Source organism: Strix uralensis, chromosome 22 (assembly GCF_047716275.1).
Source record: "Strix uralensis isolate ZFMK-TIS-50842 chromosome 22, bStrUra1, whole genome shotgun sequence".
Lineage (NCBI taxonomy): Eukaryota > Metazoa > Chordata > Aves > Strigiformes > Strigidae > Strix > Strix uralensis.
Window position 1 is genome coordinate 9185199 of NC_133993.1, and position 25428 is coordinate 9210626.

Consider the following 25428-nt stretch of genomic DNA (forward strand, 5'->3'; position numbering starts at 1 on the left):
CTAAGTGGGTTTGAATTGCTTTGATTAGGTGCTTGATTTCCTGTTTACCTCATGGAAGTGGGTTTGGTCCTGCCCAGCTAATGTATATAAAAGCCCTGAAGGGTCTCATCAGCACCAGAACTAGCTGAAATCCTCCTGGCAGCTTTAGAGGAGAAGGAGGAGAAAGGTAAGAAGCTCTATGTCAGTCTCTCTTTTTTAATTTGTTTTTACGTTGTGGGTTGGTTTTTTTTTTTCCCCAAGATAGCAGTGGGAGTGAACAGTGTTTGAGCGCGTCGGGTTGTGGCTGTAGCAGAGCAGGAATAGCCTGTACCTTTGGCTGAGTTTTTCCCAAAGTGGTACAAGACCGGCCGTTTTCTTGGTAGCTTTGGCAAAAAAAGACCTGCAGCAGTGTCCGTGTCAGGTTGTAAAGGGAAAGACTGTTATTTCAGAGGAGGATTCAGTACGTGGTAAATATCAGGTTGGGATCTGCACCTGCGCAGGGAAATAAGGAGAAATTGGTTCTTAGCTGCTTTTTGGGACCTCCCAATTATGGATAAAACAGGGCTAACGCTTCTTCCAAAGCAGATGGTATTGCACGGGGGACTGGAAGACCTTCATGTTGCAAAGATCCCACCAGTTGTTCCTCCTTTTGTGAAGAAGTCAAGTCATAGGATCAAAACAGTGTAGGTATCGCAGCAAACTCTGTGCCAGACTGGGCTAGGAGAGCTCGACTACTCCAGTTCAGTGTCACACAGGCAAAGGCGTCTTGTACTAATTCAAAATGGTTTTTCAAGAGTCTCTGAAAATGTGGATTGCTTTTCCTCCCTGTTTGGGTAAATTCTGCAGAGAAGTCACTGTCCTTTCTTAAAATTAAGGCTACAAGGCATTTCCTCTCCCAGCGTCATAAATAATTATCCTAAGCAGAACAATATTCTTGCACAACTTATCTGTTTTCAGATCCATCATCACACCCATAGTTATACCACCAATACATGAAATGAAAAGCAAATAAGAGGGAAAACCTCAGTTATTTAATCATGACATTTTTTTCTTTTCTCATTTGAAATACTCCTCAGCTTTTTGTATAATGGAATTTACTTCTGCTGTTAACACTCTGTAACTATTTGTCTTTTATTGCTTTCAGTCTAAGTATTTTAGGGATTTTGCCAGTGTTCAGAATATTACACCTTTGCTTTTAAGAGCATTCCTCAGCACTTGGTGTATCTGAGATAATGCGATACATTTAGTATTTTTTTCTCACTTAATAGGAAGGGCTGAAAACATTTGTAAAAGATGTCACAATTTTCCAGAGGAAAAAATGTCACAATTACAAACGACATCCAAACTTGCAGATTCTTGCTCTCTCCAAAACAATAATTGGGCTGTTGTAAGAGTACAAATAACTACTTAGAGGAGTAAAGTTCTACCAATGTGTGAATAAATTTTTGAAGGATGGGATACTTGAGTCCCGATCTTTTTGTTACTGTGTTATTCCTGTTGACAGCAGCTCTCCATTGCAATGCAGTTTCCAGAAATAGGTATAACAGAGTGAGGGACAACAAAATATATCTGTGAGCCATGATCAAAACCATTTTTGTACAGAGTTTGCAGAGCTGGAATAGTAATTAAAAGAGCTCAAATGTCCAAGGACTACTGAGCTGAACTGTGGATGTGAGGACTAGGAACAGCTTGAAACTAATAAATCTTGGAATTTGATCCTGTCACTGTCCATGGGGTATTTTTCATAACTGATATTCACTGACTGGCTCCAGTCCCTACATAAGGCATTATCCATCCCAACAGAAAACCTCCCAGAAATTAGATCAGGCTCCTAAATCCTGCAGAACCACAGTGTGGGATAAGCAGGATGCCATTGCTACTGAATTGCCTGATCCAACGTACATTCCCGTTCACATACTCAAGATTGAATCGACCCTTAAAGCACAATGAGGTACCCACAGGGTCAGCTTGTAAACATGGAGGAAGACAAAGCCCCTGCCTCCAGGAATGTGCAACCCACAATGAATTTGATGGTTACAATAAAAGTATAAGGAACCAACATTAAAAGACACCACAGTGGGAAAGAGCGTTGGCATTGAAAAAGTAATTTAACTGGGAGCGGCAGAAGAGGGCTTTGTAGGATGGAGAAGGCTGCTCGAAGCACAAGGACTGAAGGAGCACATTTACAAGCACAGGCACGTGCCCAACCACCGCCGCACATGCCTTTGGGTTCGCTGTCCTGCCCCTTATGTGTCCCGTGTGTTACAGGGGCTGGACATCTGGACTGCCCTCTGCTTTGGAACAGAGAAACCAGCCAAGAAAATGATGTCTTTCAAAGTTCTCTCTCTGCTCCTCGCTTCTCTGGGTTTTGTTTTGATGGAAGAAAACATCTCGGGGTAAGTGTTTTGGAAAGCTCACAGTGTGTTTTGAGCCTTTTCCAGCTCCCCACTGGAGGCAAATGGATTTTTTCCACTGGCATCTTGGTAAGTAGGTGAGAACATGAGTCCTGAGGTAGATCTCAGATAATAGAGACAGCCAAGTGTACAGAGATGAGGGAATGATAAGAGAAATATCAAACTAAAGCCCTGAGCCTTTGAGATGGAGCCAGGAACTCCCAAGTTTTCCCTACAAATTCATAGCTCTGGGTTAGGAGGAACAAGCTGGAAGTAAACCAGGAAGAGAAGAAGGTTGGCTGTGAACTAGAAACAAGATGTAATCATCTCACATGAATGAGGTTAGGGGGCATCCAGTATTTGGAAGCCTCTGAAAATATGACCAGTTACATAAAGCAGGTATATAATAAAGACTTTCCCTCTCTTTCCCTGACTCCTGCTACAAAATTTCCAACTACTACCCGAGAAGATCCAAAACAATCCTTATTAGAGCAGTAGGAGTTGCTGCAATCCCAGCTTGTAGGACTAAAAACCAGTCAGCTTTGAAATCCTTTGCTAACTTAGGTAGCCACCAGCTATGTCTCCACTGTCAGATCACTGGTCTCAGGGTCAGCCCTTGCCCCCTGCCACCCACCCTGAGCCTCTTGAGGACTCAAGAGGAGGATTCCTTGGCCGTAGGTGTGCAGCTCACTGGAGGAGGGAGCCTGAGCATGCTTGGTGCCTTAGCTCGGAGCCAAAGTCCATGTGAATCAGGCTACGGCAGGGAAAGCCACGCTGACGCCAGACTATCAGCAACTATCCTGAGCTCATCTCCTCCCAAATTCTCCAATCTGAGCTGCAATTGTCAGGAGCAAGCGAAATGGCTGAGGAGCATGTTAGCCCCTTCCCCGGCCATCTCCTTAATGTTACAGCGCAGGAATGGTCACCTGTACCGTTAAAAGTGACCACAAAACCTCGCTGGATAGGGACCGCGAGGGCCACCACGTGCAACCCAAGCGAAACTCGCCCAGCGTGTGCTCCCGCTCCGTGCAGGACTCACTCTTGTCTCTGTGCTCCTACCCCAGTGTAAGTACAAGGACTCCCAGTGCCAGACCAGTGCAAAGACGCTACTCTGAGGCCACCCTGGCAAGCGATTACAGCCGCACGATGGATAACATGCTGAAGAAGAACTTTGTGGAATGGTTGCTAGCCAGACGGGAGAAGAAAAGCGAGTAAGTGTGTAGACTTTCAAAGCTCCTACGATCCAAACTCACAGCTGTCGTCAGCCAACTGATGGCTACACAAGAATGTAGAGCCGAGGATATTTTTCTTGGACTGCAGCAGTGATTCTCTAGGGAGTCGGTTTTCTTTTTTTCTTTTATTTTTCTAAGTCCTAGAAATGTTTCTGGTCTGTCGGCACACAGCACAACTATCCCTCTCCCTGTCCAAGACCGCCTTCTTCTCTGGCTGGTAGATGGAGTGGGAGGGAGCTGGATTTTGTGGAAAAGAAGCATTTTGGCACCCTCTTGTGGCATCTCGGGCTGATATCGTCCCATTTTGCCTTTCCAGCAACATCATCGAGTCGTACAAGCGGGAAGCTGAGCCCCAAGTATCAGCTGCGAATGGTCAGAGGTTGGACCTGGGCACTCAGGAAGCCAAAGACTTCTTCGCCTGGCTTCTAAAAGCCAAGAAAAATCAGAGGTGAGATGGGAGAGTAAAAAGAGAAAGTCTGGTCGCAGGGAGGGATGAGGTCCCCAAGTGTTTAACTTTTGAAGGAATGTTTTGGGGCAGGAACCTATGGTAACGGCTTCACATAGGGGGGGAAAAAAAGAGGATTTTAATTTCAAAAGGAAATTTCACATTTTGCAATTCTGTCTCAGGAGTGAGGAAAAGAACAAAGACCAAAAAAGCCTCTCTAATTTTGAAATTTCTCGCAAAATACAAACGCCCAAAATATAGATGATTGGGGTCTTTTTTGGTTTTGCAAAGGTCAGCACAGCCTCATCAAAATCCAGCGCTTTGATAAGGTCAAAGCACGGACTTTTGACAGGGCTGAGGCGCATCCAGTCCCCTAACAGCCCAACATCACCCTAATGGAGAAGTCAAAATGAAGTGTTTTGACCTATTCGGAACAAAACCCTCTCAAAAGAAAACTCTCCAGCAAAAATGATGTGAAATTGATACATTTCTGCAAAACATTTTGATTTGATCAAATCAACCCACACGGGGGGGGGGGGGAATCCTACTCGTTCACACTCTCAGCATGCGGACTAGTTAATTTTTTTTTAAAAAGAAGCAAACCAGTTATTTCCTCGTATCGCTGCTCCAAGCTCTTATTATGAAAAGCCTGTCATCTAAGCGTGAAACCAGGCAGGGGGAAACCACGCAGCCTGCCTGACCCAGGAGGAATTTCCCAGTTGGGTTCTGATCTGAGGGTCCCCAATTGCGCAGATTTTTAAGGTGTCATCACCTTAAAATCATCACGATTGTGGTAACGATGGCGATACGAGCTTGCTCGGAACAGGTACCTCTGGGCAAGGTAACCTAGTCCATCTGGAGCTCTCTCCTGCTGCAGCTCGTGCCTTCGTTCCCCGAGCCATCTGGCTGAGAGCACACTTGTGTATCTCAGCGCTGCGTGGCTTTGTGCTGTGTCAGCATATCCACAGCCTGTCAATAGCCTGTTTCACCTCCCCCAATCTTAGCTTATGTCACAAATGTTCAAACAGCAAATTAGACACGAGTCCAAAGAAAAATCTGTTCTCAGGCACTTTCTATATTTAAAAAAAAAAAAAAAACAACACACCAACAAATGAATGAGGGATACATTTCCTTTCTTTAACATGAAGGGGATTTTACAAAACCTAACAGGTTGCTGCTGCTTAGTCCTAAAATGGTGGCAAAAAGGAAAAAAGCACTTACCACAGGCAGCCCACATCCTTCAGGCGCAATCCTAGTGTCTTCTGGCAAAAAAAAAAAATGGAATTTCTAACTACAGGGAGTCATGGGACAGTCACCCAGAACAAGAATCTGGGGGCATTTGTTGTCTTTTACAGCCTTTGCATGAAAACTGCTTTAGAAACCAGGGTGCGGGGGATGACCCGGGGTGGGGGAAATGAGCACAGTTATGGTTCACAGAGGTGTCTCAGGCCAAGCACTCAGAAAATCAGACACCGAGAATTGCTAGTCATACGGAAAATACAAAATCAAAGAAACAAGGGCTTTGAGGGATCTCAAGAGGTCATTTAGTCTGACCTCTGCTCCGAGGCAGGATCAATGCACCCTAAACTGTTCCTGACAGATGTTTGTCTAACCTGTTCTGGGGGTGGGGGTGGAGGGGGGAAGGGAAACCTTTGATGCTAGAGATTAATCAGCTTGATTAGCTTCATTTTTAAAAAAATAAAATGTTTTCTAGTGTCTCCCTCAATGTCCTTAATTGCAAATAAAAAATGCAACTTGCAGAGGAAAGTCCTCCTTGGAAACAAAGAGTTTCCTTTGTGAGTTTGAAGCATAGATGCTGCTTCACCCACGCTCTGCTTTTGTTTTGATGCCTGCTGGTTCTGAGAGGAGGTGGAGCGAGGGGGGGGGGGGGGTCACTGGACTGTTCCTTCTCGTCCCCCAAGCCTGACAGACATGTTCACTGCTGGGCAGCCCAAACGTGCCAAGATCAAGGCACTGTTGTGTGCAAGGAGCTCGCCACGTCAAAAAGAGGTTAAAGCTTTTTGTGGGTTTATCCGAGTCAAAGATACTAAGACAATGAAAATAAAATATCCCTGTGAACTTGAGGGGATTGGGATAACAGACTGTTGTACACTGCATCTGAATTATTGCCTCTCCTCTGTCGTTATGGCACGGCACATTTCTTGCAGTTTGACTTCTCTGGAAGGTTCAGAAGGTTTGAAGGATGTTTTGAGCCAGGATTTTCTGACATGGCTGATGCTGACTGATCTCTGCAGACCGATGTGAGTGGCTGTTCTACCTGTTCCTGTTGTTACAAGCATCCCTACAGATCCTTTCCCAGCCCTTGTCCCCAGAGGTTCTTGCTGCAGTGCTCAATCAATAAATTTAGGATTTCTTTAGATAAACACTGAGTGCTTACATGGCACAGCTCAGCTGGATTTGACTGGAGAGGTAAGAGCTCTGGCCAGAATTTGGTTCTGCAAAAGTATCTTCAGACTGTTGATACAACAAAGATGGGGGAAGACAAATTTCAAAAAATTACTGTCTAGAGAAGGGAGGATAGTAAATCCTTTTCCCCTCTTTTTAATGAGAAAATGAGGTGTTCATCAAACCACTTACAGGAAATATTTTTTTTCTGTGCATTGTACACTGCTATGAAAGGCATTCAGAGAGACACACAAGACACTGCGATGCAAAAGGTGCAGGGGAGGGCCCTGAGGAGGCTCAAGGGAATCACGAGCCCATTCTATGTTTAGTTGAGTAAAATGAAGGCTGAGAGACACAAAGTCACCATCTATAAAAAAACAGAGCAAGAAAAGAGCTGTTTATGCTAATAGCAAAAGTTGGCACAAGAACAAAAAGGGATGAACTGGCCATGAATAAATGTAGGTTGGAAATAAGAGGCAGCTCTGTGCTACAGACAATTCCATGCAGCTTGGTCAGACAATGTGAGCCGAGTGGCCAGCCAGCAGGCCAGAGAAAACAAATAACGGTTGAGCTCATACTGCAGCCTTTCCTGCAGAGAAACACTTATTTGCATCTCTCTCCTCTAATCAGTTGCTGATTTTTCTCAAAACTTGTAGGTGCTTACTATTAGATACTCACTTTGCTACACGTCTTGCTATCAGAATGGATTTGCAAGGTGTCAGAGGGGGCTGCAGCGTAGAGAAGGCCGTGACTTATGTGTTTCCTATAGGAACCAAATGAAAATGGGGTAAGTGCAGTACACAGGAATTTATGCTTTTCTCTCCCTCTTCTGCTTTGTCAGGTCTGTGTAACTCCAGGACCTTCCCGAGGACCTCTCCTCACCCTATCAAGACACATGAGAAGGAGGAAGATGTCTTATATTCACTCTGTTCTGTGCATATTGTCTGTTTTGCTAATGCAAGCAATAAAGAGTTTAGTCTGATGCTGAAATAAGATGCAAATAAGACTTGATTGGGGGATGGGCTATAAAAGATTACTAAATTGCCAAAAAAATAAGCATCCTTCCCAAACAAGGATCGTGAGGGTCACAATAACACACCTCGTGTCAGTGACTTGGGCTACAGCTGACTGAACCCCAACACTGAAAGATCCCGACTGCAGGTTTTCAGGCATTTAGGATCCGCCACTGGGCTCTGAGTTAAAAAATGATGTTGGCATCAGCTGTGGGGGGTGAAGTCCAGCCTAGGCTGCAGGGAAACAAACCCTGGCCGAGGGCTGGCCCCGCTGAAAGCCACCTGGGAGCCAGCCCACCCTTCCAAAGGGGTCCTGAGGACTCACCCTCCCTCCTGACCCCCCAAAACCGGGGCTCCCCCGCACCCCCCCGAAGAGAACACCATCCCACAGAAGGGACCCAGCCCCACAAACAGGGCCAAAAATCTGGGGGGTCACCTTTACCCAAAGCAGGGCTCCCCCCCACCCCGGGGGAGACTGAAGCCCCCTCCAGTGAGAGCTACCCCCCCCCCCGGAGGGGGGGTCACCCTCCCACAGAGGGGACCGAGACCCCCAGCAGGGCCTCACCCCCCCATAGACACACACAAGGACACACACACACACACCCCCCGCGCGGTCTGAGGCCCCTCAGTGCCCCCCCAGGCCCTCGGAGGGTGACCCCGGGGCGGGATCCCCGTTACACGAGGGGGGGACACCCCACCCCTGCCGTGCGTCGGCGCCGCCCGTCGCGGAGTGATGACGTCAGACGGAGCGCGGCGGGCAGCGGGGCCGGGATGCACCGGCGGGGGGTGGGCGCGGGCGCCATCGCCAAGAAGAAGCTCGCGGAGGTGAGGGGCGCCGGGACCCTGCTGGGGAGGGGGCGGCCCGGGCTGGGTTGGCGGGGGGGAACGTGTCAGAGCCAGTGCGAGGCGTGTCAGGCCCGTATGAGGGGACCGGGACCGACGGAGCCCGTGGGGGGAGGTACCGGGCCCGTGTAAGGGGGGGTCAGGCCCCCCAGTCTCGGGTGGGGGGAGCTGCCAGGCCCCATCGGGCCCGTGTGAGGGGGGCTAGGCCCCTTCTGCCCTGTGGTGGGGGGTGCCAGGCTCGGTGTGGGGTCATCCCCGGCCTCACATCAGCCATCCCAGCCCGGCGCCAGCCCTGCGCCACGTCCACGGTGCCACGAGCTTCCTGGCAGCCTCCCTGCTTGCCCAGGGCACGAGGCTCTGTGTCCTCCTGGTTCATCCCTCCTTAAGGAGCATCTCCCTCATCCAGTTCTGGTTTCTGGTCCATCTGCCCTTCAGCACTGTCTCCATCATCGTGTTTTCCTCCTGCAGGCGAAGTACAAGGAGCGAGGGACGGTCTTGGCCGAGGACCAGCTGGCCCAGGTGGGAGATTCACGCCTGCCCTGGCAGCAGGAATAACGGTGGTTGTGAGCCCAGCAAACCTGGGTTTCATTTCCTCCTCTGCTTCAGTGACTGGAGCACTGTCCACGAGAGGTGTGGATAACGACGGCACCCATTAGGCTGCCTTGCCATCAGAGAGCTGTGATGTTTGCTACAGGTCTCACTCTGCCTCCCGAGACCTCAGTGACACCTCATTTTTGTAGAACTGTTTCTACCCTGTGTACACCACAGAATAACTGCTGCCCCCCTTCACAGCCTGTCTCTTCGATCAGAACAGCCCTTTGCCTTATCTCCGCTGTGGTCTGATACTGGTTTGAATTCAGTGTTAAAAGCGTGGAGAATTCTCATTTAATCAAGCAATTTTATCTGGTTTCCTTCCTTTTAAGATCACTGGGCAGGCAGCACATCAGAGCCCTGAGTGTTTCTTGAGGACTCTGCTCGCTTAGTGCCTGTTGGGGGCTGTGTTTATGCAAAAACTGCATAAAATAAGTGCTAAGACAGAAACACTTCTCTGCGATTCTCTTTCAGATGTCTAAGCAGCTGGACATGTTTAAGACCAACTTAGAAGAGTTTGCCAGCAAACACAAGCAAGAGATCCGTAAAAACCCCGAGTTCCGGGTCCAGTTCCAGGATATGTGTGCAACAATCGGAGTGGATCCTTTGGCATGTGAGGAACAGGCACTGGGGTTAATGACTAAGGACTCATCGCACTGTTCTCATATTGTAAACTGTTTCCTTGAGGAGAGCTGATGGTGTTTTGATTCCTGGGGTTTGTGAATCAGTGTAATGTACTGTTGGGTGTTACTTACTTAAAAGGGTGGGGGAAAATAGTAACCAAAATGGAGACTCTTCTCCGACAGATCTGAGAGTCCTCACAGCGAGGTTTGTGAGCAGTCTGTGTCACACGAGGAACTGTTAAGGAAGGATATTTTTGCCAGTGGTCCAATCACTTTCCTCTTTCTCGCTTCACAGCTGGTAAGGGATTCTGGTCAGAGATGCTGGGAGTTGGAGACTTTTACTATGAACTGGGTGTGCAGATCATTGAAGTTTGCCTGGCTCTGAAACACCGGAATGGAGGTGAGGATCCCACCGTGTCTGGTTTCTAGGAGATACAGCTAACGGGAGGATACTTTTCCCTGTGGAAAATGAGGCGCATGGCTCAGCGTAGTGCTCTTTACTAGATTTCACAAATTACTGAATGGCAGTTCTGTCTTCATTGTCCCCAAAAAGCTTTGTTTTCTTTCTATAACATGTTACAGCTACACCACTGGTAATCACCCAGCTTTATTGGTTCCTGCAGAAATCAGCCATCTCTGCCCTGTGTAGGTAACAAAACCATAACTCACAGGATCGCGGGGAAGGAGCAGGGATCCATGACAATCTTGGAGTACAAAACTGATAAGTTACGGCGTTGAGCCTGGCAGTAAGATTGTCTCTAAAGGATCACAGCAATATCCCGAAGAGTTGGAATACCAGTGATAAGTGCCTCATGAAAAGATAGTAGATGTTCTTCACTCCAAAAGGGCAATCTGAGACCAGGAATGGGCTACAGCAAAGCCCGTTGAAACTTGAGTCCGATACATTTGTGGGAGAAGGCAACAGCTGAGCTGCATGTTAGTTCTGGGAACAGAAGTGACGATGCTGATCTCACCCGAGGCTGGATACTGGGAACAATGAACAGCCGCTTGTAAAAGGGAAGGCAGGGGTGAGCCAGCGCCAAACGCACAAAGGATCCTTGACTGCTCTTGCTGGATGACTTTTGTAATGCTCTCCTATCTCCTTTTGTTGACTTCTAGGTCTGATAACACTGGAAGAACTTCATCAGCAAGTGCTGAAGGGAAGGGGGAAGTTTGCTCAGGATGTCAGCCAGTGAGTGTCTGCATGTTACAGGAAAGGGGAATCAAGTAGCATTCGGGGAAGAAAAGGGGGGTGACTGATCTCAGCAGCACTTGTAGGCGCTGCTGTTAATTGGACTTCAAATTTGACTTCTAGCAATGGAGCCACTTAACACGTGATCCACAATTAGTGACCTGACCATTTCAGAAAGCAGCAGCGTGCTTTCTCCAGGAGCCCTGAGGCATAGAGGACTGTTGCCTTGAGCTGGAGACAGTTCCCTGCAAATCCAGCTCTTTCTGCCCCAGTCTGCTGAAGCTGCTGTGGTCTCCTGAGCTGTAAGGAAGGGGCTGATGGGTGTCACTACAGAAATGGACTTTAGGACACAACTCACCATGATCACTGATTGGGGCTGAATCTTAAAGAATTTAGCACCTGCAGCTCAGGTGCTACAAGTGTGACTCTACTGCAAGTCTGTGCTTCTGAAAGGGGGCACAGATATGCCAACTAATTCTAAATTGCTTTATAAAAAATTTTTTCAGCTGTTGATTACCTGAAACTGCAGCAAGCTCCAAGGAGCTGTTACTGCTCATAGCTTCTGCACATCGAGTCTTCCTCATTTACAAAATGTAGTGTGTGTTTTGAGAGAGGCTCTCGCTTTAAAGCCTTGCATTGACCTCTGCTTCTCAGGGATGATCTCCTTCGTGCAATCAAGAAACTGAAGGTCTTGGGGAATGGCTTTGGGATTATCCCTGTTGGTGGAACATATCTGGTCCAGTCGGTACCAGCTGAACTGAACATGGATCACACTGTCGTCCTGCAGCTGGCAGAGGTATTTTAAAATCTCCTGGCTCAATACAACCACTTTGAAAGAACCTTATTGCTTCTGTGATGGGAAACTGTGATTAGACCAGGCCCGTAGGCAAAACTATCCACACTCTTCTGAACTACAGACTTAAGTCTTTTTCCTCTTATTTCAGAAAAAGGGCTATGTAACAGTCAGTGAGATCAGGTCCAGCCTGAAGTGGGAGACGGAACGTGCAAAGCAAGTGCTGGTACGTACGAACGTCTCACGTGCACAGTGGAGTTCAGTGACAGCGCAGCGACTGCTCCCGCAGCCGACGCCTGGCTGGGGCCACGTTATCACGGCATGCACGGGGGATCCTAAGCTCGCTGGTAGACCAGAGGCAGACTGCACACTGTGTAAACATAGATTAAGGAAAGCAGAATCTCAGAAGCTGCAGATATTCCTGTGGCTTCACTAATCTCCAGTAAAACTTGGATCTTGTTAGCTCAGATCTTACAGAACACGCAGGGCAGACACGGCTGGGTGTCTGAACTATATTTCTCCTGGTCAAGTTGAGTAAAAATTATTGTAGTCCAAGTTCTACACCCTCCTTTACTCTAGAATAAATGTGGGGTCAGGCCTCACTTGCGAATGGCTTCTCAGCCGTTTAGTTAAGTTTCACTCACAGTTTCTACTCTGTTTGTACAGGAACACTTGCTGAAGGAAGGAATGGCCTGGCTGGATACGCAGGCAGCAGGAGAACCTCAGTACTGGCTGCCTGCTCTCTTTACAGAGCTGTACTCTCAGGAAATCACTCCAGAGGAAGCCAAGGAGGCAATACCTTGACTGCTACGCTTTCTGTGCCTGTATATAATTCTTCTTGTGAGGTTATTTGCGTATCACCTGAAACACAGGGACAGTGGACTTCAAATAAAAGTTTTGTAAAAAGTGTCTAGCTTGAAAAGTTTAATAGGGCTAATTCATACTTGCTTACCTCTGAATTTTCTCCTCTGTTGTGGGTGGACATGCCACTTAATACTACAGACAACTGATTACCTTGTCACAGCGAGAGGAAAATTATCTAAGCTGCTATTGCAACTGTCTCAGAGGATGCAAATGTGACTCTGTCTAAAGAATTGGCTAAAGAATCTTGGAGCCAGCAGTGACACTGAGAAACTGTTCTCTAGTCCTCTCTGCTCTGTGAATGAGTCGTTGTTCCACTAAGGAGTACCACAGTCTAGATTCTGCCAAAACAAACTTTATTGCACAAAAAAAATCTTATGTACAATAGTATATAAACAAGGTATCTTAAGAGTGACTCTTGTGCATATATTTTCAACTCAATTAGGTCTAAAAATCTGTTGCTAAAACATCTCTGCCTAGAGCAGTCATTTGAGGATTGTCACTTTGAAATGGAAACATTCAGAAATGGTAGGACAGACAACATTAGAGCTATAAAACTAATACTCTTTTACAGCCACATGCTAGTTATGTGAATAGTGTCCACAATAAGGCATTTTCTTGTTTCGTTGTATCGGTGGATGGTAACGCCACATGCATCACAAACAGATTTCAGAACCAGCTCTGCCTTGGGAAGGCAGCAGAGTCACAGCTCTACCCACAATGCTACTGAATGGTGAAAAACAACGTGACATTTACAATGGGATTAAAGAGGCGGTGAAGTAGCACACAGCTCATGACTTCTCGGGAGAGCCCGCTGCCTCCCCAAGACCTCATTTCAAGGTGAACACCGCTTTAATTTACTCTCATCTGGTGTATGTGTTGAGTGAGTCCTGCGTAAGTTCAGCTTTCCCTCAAGGGAAGACAGGGTTTAAGTCTAAATCAAGCCAATGACAGACCCAGGGAAGTTTGCTTGCTCAAGGGAAAAAAGGTTCCCAAGTTGTTAAATGGCACCTTAACAATTCAGAAATGTTTCCACCTTTCAGCTTCTCAGAGCTGCTTAAGCAGCCGCGTGCAGGCTTCTGAGTTCTGCAAGAGTTGATATAAATCACAGAGACTGAAAATAATTCAGTGACGCATGGGGCATTGCCTTTCTGTACAGCGCACGGCGGGGGTCTTTTGGCCCCTCTTTCTGCGCTTTTTTAGAACAAAGATGACTGCGTTGGAAGTTCTCCCACCACCATCAGGAGTCTGACACAGGGCCGAGCTGGTGGGAAGGTGTTTAAGGAAACTGGGAGAGGGCCCAGGACAATGTGCAACTTTGTGCTTAAGCTTTCTATCAAAGCTCCCGTAAAAATAATAACAAAAAAAAAAAAAAAAAAAAGTAGATCAAACTCTTTATCAACAAAACATACTGCTCCAATCAATCATCACCAGGTTCGTTTACCTGGTGATTTCTGGGTATTTCACCTCCACCCAAGTTACACTGAACACGTCTTCAATGTAATGGCACTCGCAGCCAGCAGACACCTCTCCAAGAGGCCGGCCTTCGCTCACAGTAAAAAGCTGCTGTTTATAACGTTCAAAGCACTGAAGTGTTAAACTTTACAACACTCGGCTAGCTTGCGCTCAGCCAAGTTTGGCAAAGGAATTTGTCAGTAACAAGGCGTACACCTCTGCAGAACTCCACCCAGAAACAGTGGCTTCCTTAGCTAGAATTGCCCCTTTTTCTAGCGTTTCAATCAATGGATCAAGGTAGCAGTGGGGAGCGAGGTGGCAGGAGGAAGAAGGGAGGAAAATAAAATATTACACTGACTAGAGAGGTGAAAAGCAAAGAGTACTTCAGTTAAGGAAACAAAACAGCTCCGTTCAGAGCAGCCAGAATAAAATATTTCTAGAATGCTAAATTCAAATCAACACCTTAAAAAAATAATACACAAACTAGACTTATTTTTAAGTGCTCCCCCCATCTCTGACCAATTATTTTCTCAACCTCCCTTCCCCAAAATGCCAGGATGAACACACCTGCACTTGATTTATGGATTCTTGCAGTTTCCACTTTTCATCCGCCCCTTTGCGCCCGAAGTCTCAGTGGACGAAGTCACCCAGGGCTTGAGTAAAGCTTTCAGAAAGGAGCCCAGATTCCACCACTGCTCTTTATCTTTGGTCTGTCTAGAACAGTGTCTAGAAGAAAGACATCAGGTAGATGGGCTCCCCAGAGCAGAGAGGCTCCCTCTCTCCCAACCCGCACAAAAAGGTTTCGCCTGGGCACACGGTACGTGGGCCCTGTCATACCCTGGACTCATCAAAGCGCTCCTACAGCTACAGCTCCACGTTCAGCATGGCCCCAGGGAAGGGCTCACTGTCTAGGAACAGAAAAGCTGTAAAGAGGATTCGCAGTCTAGATCTCATTCTTTAATCAAATGGAGAAAAAAAAAAACAAAAAACAAAAAAAAAACAAAAACAAAAAAAAACCAACCAGTGTAGGTGTTTCCAAAAATTAACCTGATGCCACATGCTCCGGCTTTCTAGCATAGTAAGTACCTTTTAAGAGTAGCCTGTCACAAGCTTGGCTTTGTCTAGCATGAAGTCTTCTCGTTCAGCGTTATCCACCAGAGCAGTAAAAGGAGACAGAAGATATCCTGAAGTTTTCTCCGCTCTGGCATTGGTTTGGTTGTCGAGTTTGTCAGGGGTACTCTAGAGTGTGAAGACAGAACATCCCCACGGCTTGGCCTCTCCACTGTTAACGCAGCTCTAAGCTTTAGAGCAACCTTGAGTGTCTGTCTCTGTCTCGGAGGAGCTGCTCTCAGAGTCTATTTCTGTATTCTCCTGCTGGTGTTTCTCCTGCACCTTCTGCCGAATTCCTTGCAAACGCACTAATAGGGACTGATAGTCAAAGTGGCCTCGTTTTTCACCAAAAGGATCCTGGAAGAAAACCATAGATAAGCTCATTAATACAGACCATTATCCTTCCGGCAAGAGGCAGAAAGAAGCAAGCTGCAGAGTAACTGGGCAACAAATGGTCAAAGACTTAAGGATTAAATCCCATCTTATGATGAAGAGGGCCCTTAACTTCCCACTGTGGTGGCAGAGGTTGAAGACTGATGATAATTTTTGTTTGGAGTCTCTTTTGGGAAACCTTACAAACCCAAACAAACTTTAAAAACAGATGAAAGGCCAAGCAGACATGGGTTGGATTTCTTCTACCAGTTTTGAGGAAGTAAACTATTTCAGAGATTTGGTCTCAGGACCACTCCAGGGAGGCAGGGAAAACATTACAAATATAAGTCTCTAAAATCCAGAGACCAAAGGCTTGACCACACTTTTATTAGTGCTACAGAGCCTTTCTAATCAAGGCCGCCAGCTGAGATGTGGCCAAGTCAAAGGCAGAAAGTCTTTGGAGATTATTCAACATTTGCTGCTTTTATTGCCATCCCAGATCGAAGACACATTGTCAGGGCTATAAGGTGGTGGTAGAGTTTACGCTGTCTTCTCTGATGGGAATCTTTGGTACAAGTCAACACGTGGCTCTGGAGTTAACAAGACACCACATCTGGCAAACACTCGACTGCTACTGAGCCTGGAGTGACTTCATTTTAAATACAGGTGAATGAAGACAACAATACCATCTCTCCAGCACACTGTGTTCATGCTTCCTGCACTACCATTTACAAGTGAACAGAAAACCAGCCATGGCAGTCACTGCCTCTGGGATCCAAGCACAACACACTGATCTTCATAAACCCTGGAGAAAGCAACTGAGCCCTGGCTCCTTGAAGAAGGAACAAGAGTGGGTGACACCTGATAATCCTCTAATGTCACCAAACTTCGCTACACAGCCTTCAGTGCAGTACTCTCTGCAGCTGTAAGTCAGGCACAGAAGTTCCTTATGGGAATTTCTCACTCCAAACATGAACTCTCCTGCTTTGGGAATGCTTTCTATTTATGAATTACACTGCCAGTGACGGCACTGACAAGAAAAAAGGGTTCAGAGACACCAGATCATTAAATCAACCACCTCCATCTTTTCTTAGCAGTGGAATTTCTCAATGAGTCAGACAAGAGGTGGCTGATGAGGGAGGAAGACACATCTGTTCATATGCAAATAGCTTGGCAATCTATTCTTTAAAGTCTACTTTCCTGCAGAAACAGGCTCCTGTATTCAACCTGTCTAGATGTGTCTGCCATATTTTCAGTGTTCCTCCGTCTCTTCCTCCCGGAGTAACTTTTGACTCAGTCAGCCACTTTCGATCTCACCTGATAGAACAAGGAGTGTCAGAGAAAAGTTCTTATCTGCTGTATAAGCAAAGGAAACTCAGAAAAAGAGAAACTCTAGCAGTGACCCAACAGGAAAATACTGCAATGGAGTTCAATTGCCACCAGTATTGGATAACCTGCATGTGCCCTCCCTGCTTAACATCAAATCCACATGAAAGCAAACTACTGGGTCGACTACTGAAAGAAGTACCTGCTTGCCTGGGGAGTGTCTTGGGTCCAGCACTCAGAAATCTAACAGCCTTGAAAATACTGCGTGTGTACTCTGAACTTGGAGACGGTAGGGTTTTATCCACAGGAACGTCTCAGGTCTCAGTTTCATGGTTGATTCAAAGTTGGAATATACATTTTATAGAAAAAATCCAGATCCACCCCATGTAGATCTAGGTACTGCACATTGTTGATTGTCACTAACCACACACTCTTGTCTAAGGCAGTGTGTTAGCCACAAGAAAATTGTCTGCCACTCACCTGCATTGTCTGTCCTTGGAGATAAAGTCTCTCTTTACACACCCCTTCATAGAAGTCGTAGTATTCCATGAAGGATTTCTCCATTACTCCCCTGAATGCAATGAGAGAGCAAACAATCAACACAAAACAACAGTGTTACAACTGTCACATCACCCAGGGTCACCCCATCCCCACGGAACCCCGGTTCATGTAGTCAGCAGGGACACACGTACGGGGCGTCCCAGACAACTAACAGGGTCCAGCGAGGCAGGACACAGAGCGAAACAAACTGCAGCATCACTGCAGCTGAAGAGATTCTGCACATGCTTCCACAACAGCTGTGCTCCCCTCCCTCCGAGATTTTTTTTTTTTTTTCCCCATAAGACAAGGCACATTTATTCTCAAACACAAGTCAGAGGATGCAGCCATTGTGCACATTAACACAGCCTTTGTCAATGCGCAGCTCCTGGGCGCCGCACAGATGCGGCCATCCACTTCAGGGGAATCAAAACGACTCTTCGCTGGACCAGGGAGAGTTTAAGATTTGCTCTTCCCTGAAGCAACTCTCAGGATCTCAAGAACAGCAACCAGAGAAGTTTATCCTGCTTCCCCACACCCACTTTCTTATACCCCCTCCATGCCTCTTTTCCGTACCGTAACGGCTCAGGACAGGGACACTTTCCTTCCAGCATGTCGCACACTGCTACTCGGATGGTCTCATGCCGAATGCACTCATTATAGTTCTTGCTGTCCCCGGGGTGCCTCTCCTGGAAACAGAATTTGGGCCACTGAGTCCACAGGACTGCAATGGCTCTTCGTCTCTCCCTCCCGGGCCCGATGAATTTCACTGGTGCATGAACCCACTACAGCTTTGTCTGTTCTGTGTATGCTGAGCTAATTTATACTGCAAATGAAAAACTGGCAAGATCTCACACGTCTCCAGAGCCTCGGACTCACACAGCTGTGGAGACAGGTCAACTGATAAAGTTCGCACAGAAATCTGCCTCTCTGCAAGATGCTGGAGACCATGAAAACCTGAGAAGTTTGGTTCCTGCATGGTCGCAAGGAAACCATTTCAGGAGTCATGTAGCAGAGAAATGAAGAGCCATCCCATCTCCCCGGCAACTTCTCATGTTCTTCTGTTACCTTACACGTACGTGAGCTAAGCAGCCTCTGGTTCAGAGCTGGCTGGCAACTCCCCCTCAAGCTCTGACTAGAGGCAGAACAGGCTGGAAAAGAGCCAAGCGACATAACCTACTTTTGTCCCCATTTCCAGAATGTGATTTGCCACCAGGAGCAAGGGTGGAGGGAAGAGACAAATAGCTGCAGAACCAGAGATGATCCACCTCAAACTCTCACCTGCTCAAAGCCGGGTTCATTGTGATAGGGGTTCTCAGTCATCAGAGACTGGATGGAGATGAGGACTGAAGAGATACTCTGTGCTGGGCTCCATGCAGGCCCGGTCCAAGTGCTGAGGTATTAAAACAGAAAAGCGTCAATTAACAACAAAGGACTGGCCCAGTGAGCGCCATCCCTCCAACTAGCAAAGATCAGAAAGCTTAGGAAAGCACACCTACACCTTACAGAAATGCGATGGGAAAAGCAACAGCTGCTGCAGATATAGAAAGCGCTGGACACTGAGAAAGTTTTCAGGGTCAAAGTAGTTTATTCTCCCAACCAAATGAGTACTTTGGCTTGAGCAAGACAAGAGAGGTTGGTAAACCTCCCTCCACTGCTACCACACAGAGGGCATCACACATGAGTTGAGGAAATGTAACATTTCTGAGCGTTTTACAGGGAACTTTAAAGCCGTGGCTATCATCTCGCACAGCAGCCTGGAGCAACACAAGCTACCAGCACTACCATAAGTCAAACCCAACAACTCTTAAGAACTGAAAGCTGATTTTCAAGACTCAAACAAGACCATCACTTGTACCGTCTGTACTGCAGACGCTCAGCCCAAGGGCTGCCATCAAACGCACTAACCGATGCTCTGCTACAGGAATAAGGTGCCCGCTTCATACACACAGGGTAGCAAAAACCTTTGCACAGAACGGCATAAGCAGAAAAAAGCTGTTCTGCTGCTTGCCCTTAATATCCTAGTTCCAGATACAGACTTGTCTCCCTGTGAGCTGAACAAGGATGTGCTGACCCACATATGCTCTTCCTAAATCCTTTCATTCGCAGCTCCCTCTGCGCTTCCCATTTCTGCTAAGGCCGAGGTTCTTTGTTCACTCTTCAATAATTTAGTTTCCATGCCAGGGCTACAATTGCAACAATGAGCAACAAGGCAGCTTGCGTGGGAGCTGCTGGGCATTTAGACCCCTGAGATAGACATGCCCTACACATCTCAGGGCTTTGCAGGCATCGGCATCCAGCTCACTGGATCAGGAAGGCTCCTGTGCTGAGGAAAGTGTTTCCCAGCACAACCCATCTCTCTACCAGCCCTGGGCCAGTATCTATCAGCTCCTGGGCATCAGCTACTTGGACCAACTTTGGTGTAAGAGGCGCATGCACAGCACTGCTGAAACCATCCCAGCAAAAGCTGGTTTATAACCACATCCATGCTCAGACTCATGCTGGTTGATCAAATCCCTACAGCGATCGTCCCTGCCCCTTCCTCACCCGGCTGTCGCTACTACCTCTCTGCAGCAGAAGGAATCAGGTACTGACAACCCAGCTGCACCAGTGCAGAGTCTCAGCAAAAGCCTTTCTTTGCTGGCAACTGAAACTGTCACAGCTGGGGTTGGGAATATCACACCAGGGCCAGGGTTCCTCTGGCAGAGCCGTAAGAGCCATTCAATCAATCGGGGCTCTCACATGTTTAAAAATCAAGCAGGGGAACAACAAGCACTTGCAGCAGTGGAGCCTGTTTGAACAGGCAGCATGGGAGCAGCGCTTGTAAATCATTACACCCACCGCTCAGCCCCACATACAATGTGTAGGTGGAAGCCCAGAGCAGTCAAATGGCTCTCAAGGAAGTTCTTAGCGGCTTTTAATTTTATTTATTTATTTTTAAACCCACACAGAGAGAGGAAATTAAAACCACAAAACCCTACGTTCAAACAACATTAAGGATCAGGCTGCAAAGCGCAAAAGCGGAAGAAACGCAGTGCTTGGTCTGAGGCTTTGCAAAGGGAAGTGGGAGAAAAGGGGCAGTGTCTGCTGGACTCTGTGCCTCCCCTGCTCCATTCTCAGGTGCTTTTAAAGACAAGCTAGACTCTTATTTCAGTAGAGGGATTTGTGCTGCTTTACGTCTCTTGATTCTGCACATGACTTCACAGAAGCATAAAGGTGCATCCAAGCACATGTCTGGGGCAAGATCAGGGCAGAAAGCGCTGAGAAGGATGCGTGAGGCAGAAGACAGCCTGCAGCCACCTCCTGATTCCCCATAAAACAGCCAAAGTCTCCTCTTACCCTAGAATACTCAGGCAGACTTTCCCATTGCGGTAGAAGTTGGGGTTAAACCTCACTGTGTTATTTCCCGTTGTCATCAGTTTGACCCTTGGTGGGTGGATGGGATAATCTGGAGGACAGCGAAACAGGAACAAGAAGAAACCCCCTTCATAAGGCGTGTCAAATGGGCCTGTGATCAATGCATGAATCTGGAAAACAAAAGCCCGTCTTGCGCACCACTTCAAAATTGTGCAGCACCGTCAAATCCTCAACAAAGCCAACCGAAGGCAAGAAACCTCCACCCAGGCAGCAGCACGGAGGCAGCGTCTTCCCCAAGCACACGCCATGTGCAGGCCATACTTAACCCTCCCTCCTCCCCTCGTCAGCCAGAGCCACTGCTGCGCACTTCTCTCCCCTCTGCCACACTCAACGTGCAAAGCAGGTTTCCAAGGCGAGGTTTGGCCAGAGTCCACAACAGCTGCCTCCCATACATCTCTATACAGTCCAAACCAGGCTGAATCACAGTTCAGCTGGTAAGCTCTGCTTAAAAAAAAAAAAAAAAAAAGATTTCAAATATGAAAAAATATATCTAATTTTAGAAAGAAAAAAATTCAGAATTTCTGCCAAAACTAGAGCATTCCTCAATTTTATGGTCTCGTGCTGATTCGGTCTTATTAAAACCAATCACTCAATTTCCCCTGCCAGGATCCGAAATTAAGACCCTATTCTCTCCATGCTAATTACCCTCATAGATCCCAATTGCATACCAGGAAATCTACTCCCTCTGGGCTATTAAGGAAGCTTACTCCCCAAGTGATCCAAGCAGTTTCCTTTAATGATCCTCTTACCTCCCCAGGATTTCAGTTAAAAGCCTCAAGGCTGGTGTTCTACAAACCCACATTTCCCGTTGAAGGGCATTTTGGCACTTTCAGCTACAGAGGCTGAGGGAAGGCAGAGCTGCAGCTAAGTGCCCCAGGTGGGGGTTGGCTGTGCAGAGACACTCCCTTTGTGCTACCTCCAAAAACCCAGGGGCCCTAAGTCAGGCAGGTGCTTACATGGAGGGAATTTGGGGGAATCTGGGGAATGCCGCATTTGTCAGGGGGGTGGGAGAAGTGTGCAGCAGAGGAAAACCAAAGCAACCTCACACACACTCCCACACAAGTCTCAGAAACCAGCACAACCAGACCAGGTGACACTGGCTGGAGAAAGGGCAGCACCAGCCACAAAACACACTGGGTCAAGAACATGGTTTGAGTCTCCCAACACACTGCATTCTCTCCAACATAATCAGAAATTCCCAGTCCTGGAAAACACCAAGAGCCAGGAGGGGAAGAACTGGGGCAGGAGAGGCTGCAGCCGCGCCTGTGTCCCCAGAGAGCGGGTCTGCTGGAGGCAGCGTGGTGGGAGCAGCTGCCTGGGTCAGACCTGCAACGCAACCCTGGTGCCTGTGAGAACCCGGCGGCAGCTCTACAGGCGGGGGCAGGGACACATCTCTCTACCAGCTCACAGTTAAACACCCCCAGTTTCCACAGGTGGATTATAGACACTCCAGCACTGCTTGTGGCTAATGGACATTCCTCATTTCCAGCTCCTCTGAGAAGCACCCCATGGCCAACAGCTTTCCATGGGGCTCTCTCTTCTTTGAGCTGCTCTGTTCGTTGTTTTCAACCATCAGTAGGGTGAAATGAGCTGGAGCAGCAGCCCACTGGTTCTTCACAGGACCACTAAAGCAGAGATGGCTTTATCTGTGGAAGCTCCTCAGATCCCTGTGATGGTATCTCTCCACAGAGCCAGTTTTCTTGAAAGCCTCCTCCCATTTTAAATGCAGCCCATCTCAGTGTCACCAAGAAATGTGGAGCCTCATTATGCTCTTTCAAGACTCATCCTGACTTCTCTCAAAACATTAAGGGAATACTCCCACTTGGGCAAACCCTTAAAGCAGCCACCAACAGCAACATACAGAGAAGCGGAAAGTTGAACCAGCTCCAAATCTTCTCTTACCTTGGTCATGTCGTGGGGATCAGGCACAACAAACATTCCCGGGGGCGGTTCCTTGTAAATGGACATGATATCCCTGAACAAAGGAAACAGGAATTAGTCAAGATCTCCCTTGGCGTTCATCAGTCCTCGAGGCACAGAACGTTCTAGATGACAAATCTGTGCACAGATGCAAAGGGACAGACTTTTAAGATGGAAATTTGCAACTCCTAAAGAGCTAGACATTTCTCTTTTGCCTCTGACTTTTCTGGCTGAGCTCTTTCAACTCATCCCCAAGAACAGCTGGGGCATTTCAAAAGCACAAGCAACATTCAATGAATCAATACACGAGGCATCAGACCAAGTGCACCTTGACTACCTGCTGCCTCATATTTTACCACAGATCACCTCCAGTGCATAAAACCTCAACCATAAACTTCCCCAACCATAAACCCTTCCATAAGATAGTCGTTTAAAAGATGCTCTAGGTGAATTTTGTTGTTCAAAGGATGTTTTTCCCGCCTCATGTTTTCCTTCTTCACACTCAAGACTATTGACAGCGTCTCTGTCGTATACCCAGTCTTTTTTTTTTTCCCAAACATAGCGTTGAGAACATTACTGCTCTGACAAATTTGGATTTAACCAGATAGCAGGTTCAAGAGTAGTTAGGATGCACACACATACATACAGACTTGATCACAATGGCCTTGTTTCCTTAGGAATGTGGACTAAATGAACGGAGAAGTAACAAACCACCTACAACAGTCTACAGATAAACCAAATGGCACCCACTACCTTTCATCACCAAAAAACCTCCCTCCCATAATCGGAGCTGTGCCAAGCTCCAGCACAAGCTCCCACTCGACCTTCCCATTTGGGAAGCAACCGGAGTTCAGAGAGGTTTCAGGGCGAGAACAAGTGCGAGAGCAACAGGAGCGCCTCGCCTTCCTGCCTACGGTTACGAAGTCAGTGCTTTTGGCGTTTGGATTGGAAAGTGCCCAAATATCTGGTGCCATCTTTGGAAGACGTTATACAAGCTCTAGAACAAGGATGAGCAAGAGCCTGGCAGGCAGTGTTACTTGCTCCGAAGGAAGAGGAAGAACTTGTTGAAACAGTGCCAGCATGTCTAACAATACAAAACCATATTGCTCGTTACATCAAAGGTTATTGACACGCCAGGTTTAACTAAACGATCCTTTAAAGAGCCTGAGCAGCCAAATGGGTGGGCACCAGCAGGAAGGAGGATGCTACACGCAGGTTTTGGATAAATATCTTAACTCAACCGTTGATGGGGACTGAGAAGCCAGCTCCCTTCCCCAATTAACAGCACCTCCGAGGAGCAGCCAGCAAACCTGAGGCAGGATTAGCGCCGTGTCCCAAGGAGCTGCCAAATGCCCCAGCGACAGCAGATGGAGAAAGAGACCCCGGATGGTGGTACAGAGGTCCACGGCCCCTGGGCAGGCAAGGAGCGAGACTCCATCCTCGCCCAAGCACCTGGGCAAGGTGAGTCCTGGGGCCTGGTGGGGAGCCGGGTCTGTCCCCAGAAAAGCCCTAGGACACAGGGAGGGACCAGGGCCTGTCCCCAGGCCCGAACCCAGCTCTCCAGGACCGCTGGTGAGGGGGTGGTGAGGCCCAGGGGACCGTTACCGCCCCGAGGGTACTGGGGCCGAGCCAAGCGCCTCTGCCGCGTTATGAGCCTCGGCTCCGAGCCCGCTTTCCGCCCGGGCTGCCCCCCCAACACACGCCGGGGGGCTCCCCGGCCCGCGGCTGGCTAGGCCCGGGGGAGCCCCGCGAGGTCGGCAGAGGCGAGGACCGGAGCCACCCCCGAGGTCGCTACGGGAACCGGCACCCGGCAGCGCCGCTCAGCCCCCGGGCCCGGGGCGGGGAGGCTCCGCCGCTCACGGGCAGGGCGGCTCTCTCACCGTTTGATCCGCAGGAGGCAGGCCGGGCTGGGCCGCTCGCTGTCCCAGTCGCCGCTGACCGTGGGGTCCCAGAAGGCGGAGTGCGTGAGGAGCGCGGCCCCCGCGGCCGCCGCCGCCGCCGCGATGGGGGCCCCGCCGCTCCCCGGGGCGACGCCGGCGCCCGGCGTCGCAGCGCCGAAGCCCGCCGCCGCCCACAGCTCGGCGGGGATGAAGACGCCGGGGCTCCCCGCGCCGCCGCCCGGGCCGGCCGAAGCGCCGCCGCTACCCGCCGCCGCCAGCACCGCGGCCGGAGCCGCCTCCTCGGCGGCCGGACTCTCCGCCATTCCGCGCCCGGCCTCGGGGAACGCCGCTTCCGGGACTCCGCACCAGCGAGTCCGCCGGCCAGAGCGGCCCCCGCCCCTCGCCTCCACCACCGATCGCCGGCCAGAGCGGCGCCTCCCCCGCTCCCCCCTCCCACTACCGCCACTAACTCCCCCCACCCACCATAGAGTCTCGCCCCCCTCCGGCGCCAGAGCGCCCCTTCCATAGAGACGCCTCATCATAGGCTAGAGTGTACGCCGGGAGCAGCGCGCCTCCTGCTGCGGGGGGGTGTCCCGGGCTGGAAGCAGCAGAAATAACTAGTTTGGGGCTTTTTGGGTGGAAAAAACTCTGTTGGGAAGCGGCTGCTCAACAGCCTCGCTCTCAGCTCGCCTCGGCCTGTGGAGACGTGGCAGGACAGCGTTACAGAGCGGAGTGAGGCGCAGCCACGGCCTGAGGCAGCACCCAGAGCTCTCCCCAGGGTGCCCGGCCTCACCCCACCGGCCTCAGAATCACAGAATCATCTCGGTTGGAAAAGCCCTTGAAGCTCCTCCAGTCCAACCGTGAACCTCACCCTGACCGTTCCCAACTCCACCAGATCCCTCAGCGCTGGGTCAACCCGACTCTTCAACCCCTCCAGGGATGGGGACTCCCCCCCTGCCCTGGGCAGCCCATTCCAACGCCCAACAACCCCTTCTGCAAAGAAATCCTTCCTAAGAGCCAGTCTGACCCTGCCCTGGCGC

At 48.9% G+C, this 25428-nt stretch overlaps 3 protein-coding genes across 4 annotated transcripts; 2 read left to right on the forward strand and 1 right to left on the reverse strand.

Moving 5' to 3' along the window:
• The first annotated feature begins 2301 nt into the window (after positions 1-2301).
• On the forward strand, positions 2302-7448 carry GIP (gastric inhibitory polypeptide). The gene is made up of 5 exons (XM_074891874.1): positions 2302-2375; positions 3437-3583; positions 3921-4052; positions 6218-6310; positions 7297-7448. Exons 1-5 carry the CDS (start codon positions 2302-2304, stop codon positions 7304-7306), a joined length of 456 nt encoding a protein of 151 aa, XP_074747975.1. The 3' UTR covers positions 7307-7448.
• Positions 7449-8218: 770 nt separating this feature from the next.
• On the forward strand, positions 8219-12419 carry SNF8 (SNF8 subunit of ESCRT-II). Of its 2 annotated transcripts, XM_074891872.1 has the most exons (8): positions 8219-8293; positions 8780-8830; positions 9377-9515; positions 9821-9925; positions 10645-10717; positions 11372-11513; positions 11662-11736; positions 12177-12419. In XM_074891872.1, the coding sequence occupies exons 1-8, from the start codon at positions 8240-8242 to the stop codon at positions 12312-12314; spliced, it is 777 nt and encodes a 258-aa protein (XP_074747973.1). In that variant the 5' UTR covers positions 8219-8239; the 3' UTR covers positions 12315-12419. The 2 variants fall into 2 exon arrangements, with proteins under 2 accessions (XP_074747973.1, XP_074747974.1); XM_074891873.1 differs by lacking the exon at positions 11662-11736.
• A 287-nt stretch (positions 12420-12706) lies between these two features.
• Positions 12707-24777, reverse strand: UBE2Z (ubiquitin conjugating enzyme E2 Z). The gene is made up of 7 exons (XM_074891871.1): positions 24389-24777; positions 22491-22563; positions 20511-20698; positions 18453-18564; positions 17748-17860; positions 17115-17205; positions 12707-15293 (listed from the first exon to the last, which is right to left on the reverse strand). Exons 1-7 carry the CDS (start codon positions 24709-24711, stop codon positions 15123-15125), a joined length of 1071 nt encoding a protein of 356 aa, XP_074747972.1. The 5' UTR covers positions 24712-24777; the 3' UTR covers positions 12707-15122.
• Between the last annotated feature and the right edge of the window lie 651 nt (positions 24778-25428).

Excerpts from the sequence above, each read along its gene's own strand:
- UBE2Z (XM_074891871.1), bottom strand. The coding sequence starts at position 24,711 with ATGGCGGAGAGTCCGGCCGCCGAGGAGGCGGCTCCGGCCGCGGTGCTG. Across the intron at positions 20,699-22,490 it reads ATCCCCACGACATGACCAAG|ATTCATGCATTGATCACAGG; the intron begins GTAAGAGAAGAT and ends TTTGTTTTCCAG. Across the intron at positions 17,861-18,452 it reads ATGAACCCGGCTTTGAGCAG|GAGAGGCACCCCGGGGACAG; the intron begins GTGAGAGTTTGA and ends TTCTGTTTCCAG.
- GIP (XM_074891874.1), top strand. The coding sequence starts at position 2,302 with ATGATGTCTTTCAAAGTTCTCTCTCTGCTCCTCGCTTCTCTGGGTTTT. Across the intron at positions 2,376-3,436 it reads ATGGAAGAAAACATCTCGGG|TGTAAGTACAAGGACTCCCA; the intron begins GTAAGTGTTTTG and ends CTCCTACCCCAG. Across the intron at positions 4,053-6,217 it reads AAAGCCAAGAAAAATCAGAG|TTTGACTTCTCTGGAAGGTT; the intron begins GTGAGATGGGAG and ends CATTTCTTGCAG.
- SNF8 (XM_074891872.1), top strand. The coding sequence starts at position 8,240 with ATGCACCGGCGGGGGGTGGGCGCGGGCGCCATCGCCAAGAAGAAGCTC. Across the intron at positions 9,926-10,644 it reads TCTGAAACACCGGAATGGAG|GTCTGATAACACTGGAAGAA; the intron begins GTGAGGATCCCA and ends GTTGACTTCTAG. Across the intron at positions 11,737-12,176 it reads AACGTGCAAAGCAAGTGCTG|GAACACTTGCTGAAGGAAGG; the intron begins GTACGTACGAAC and ends CTGTTTGTACAG.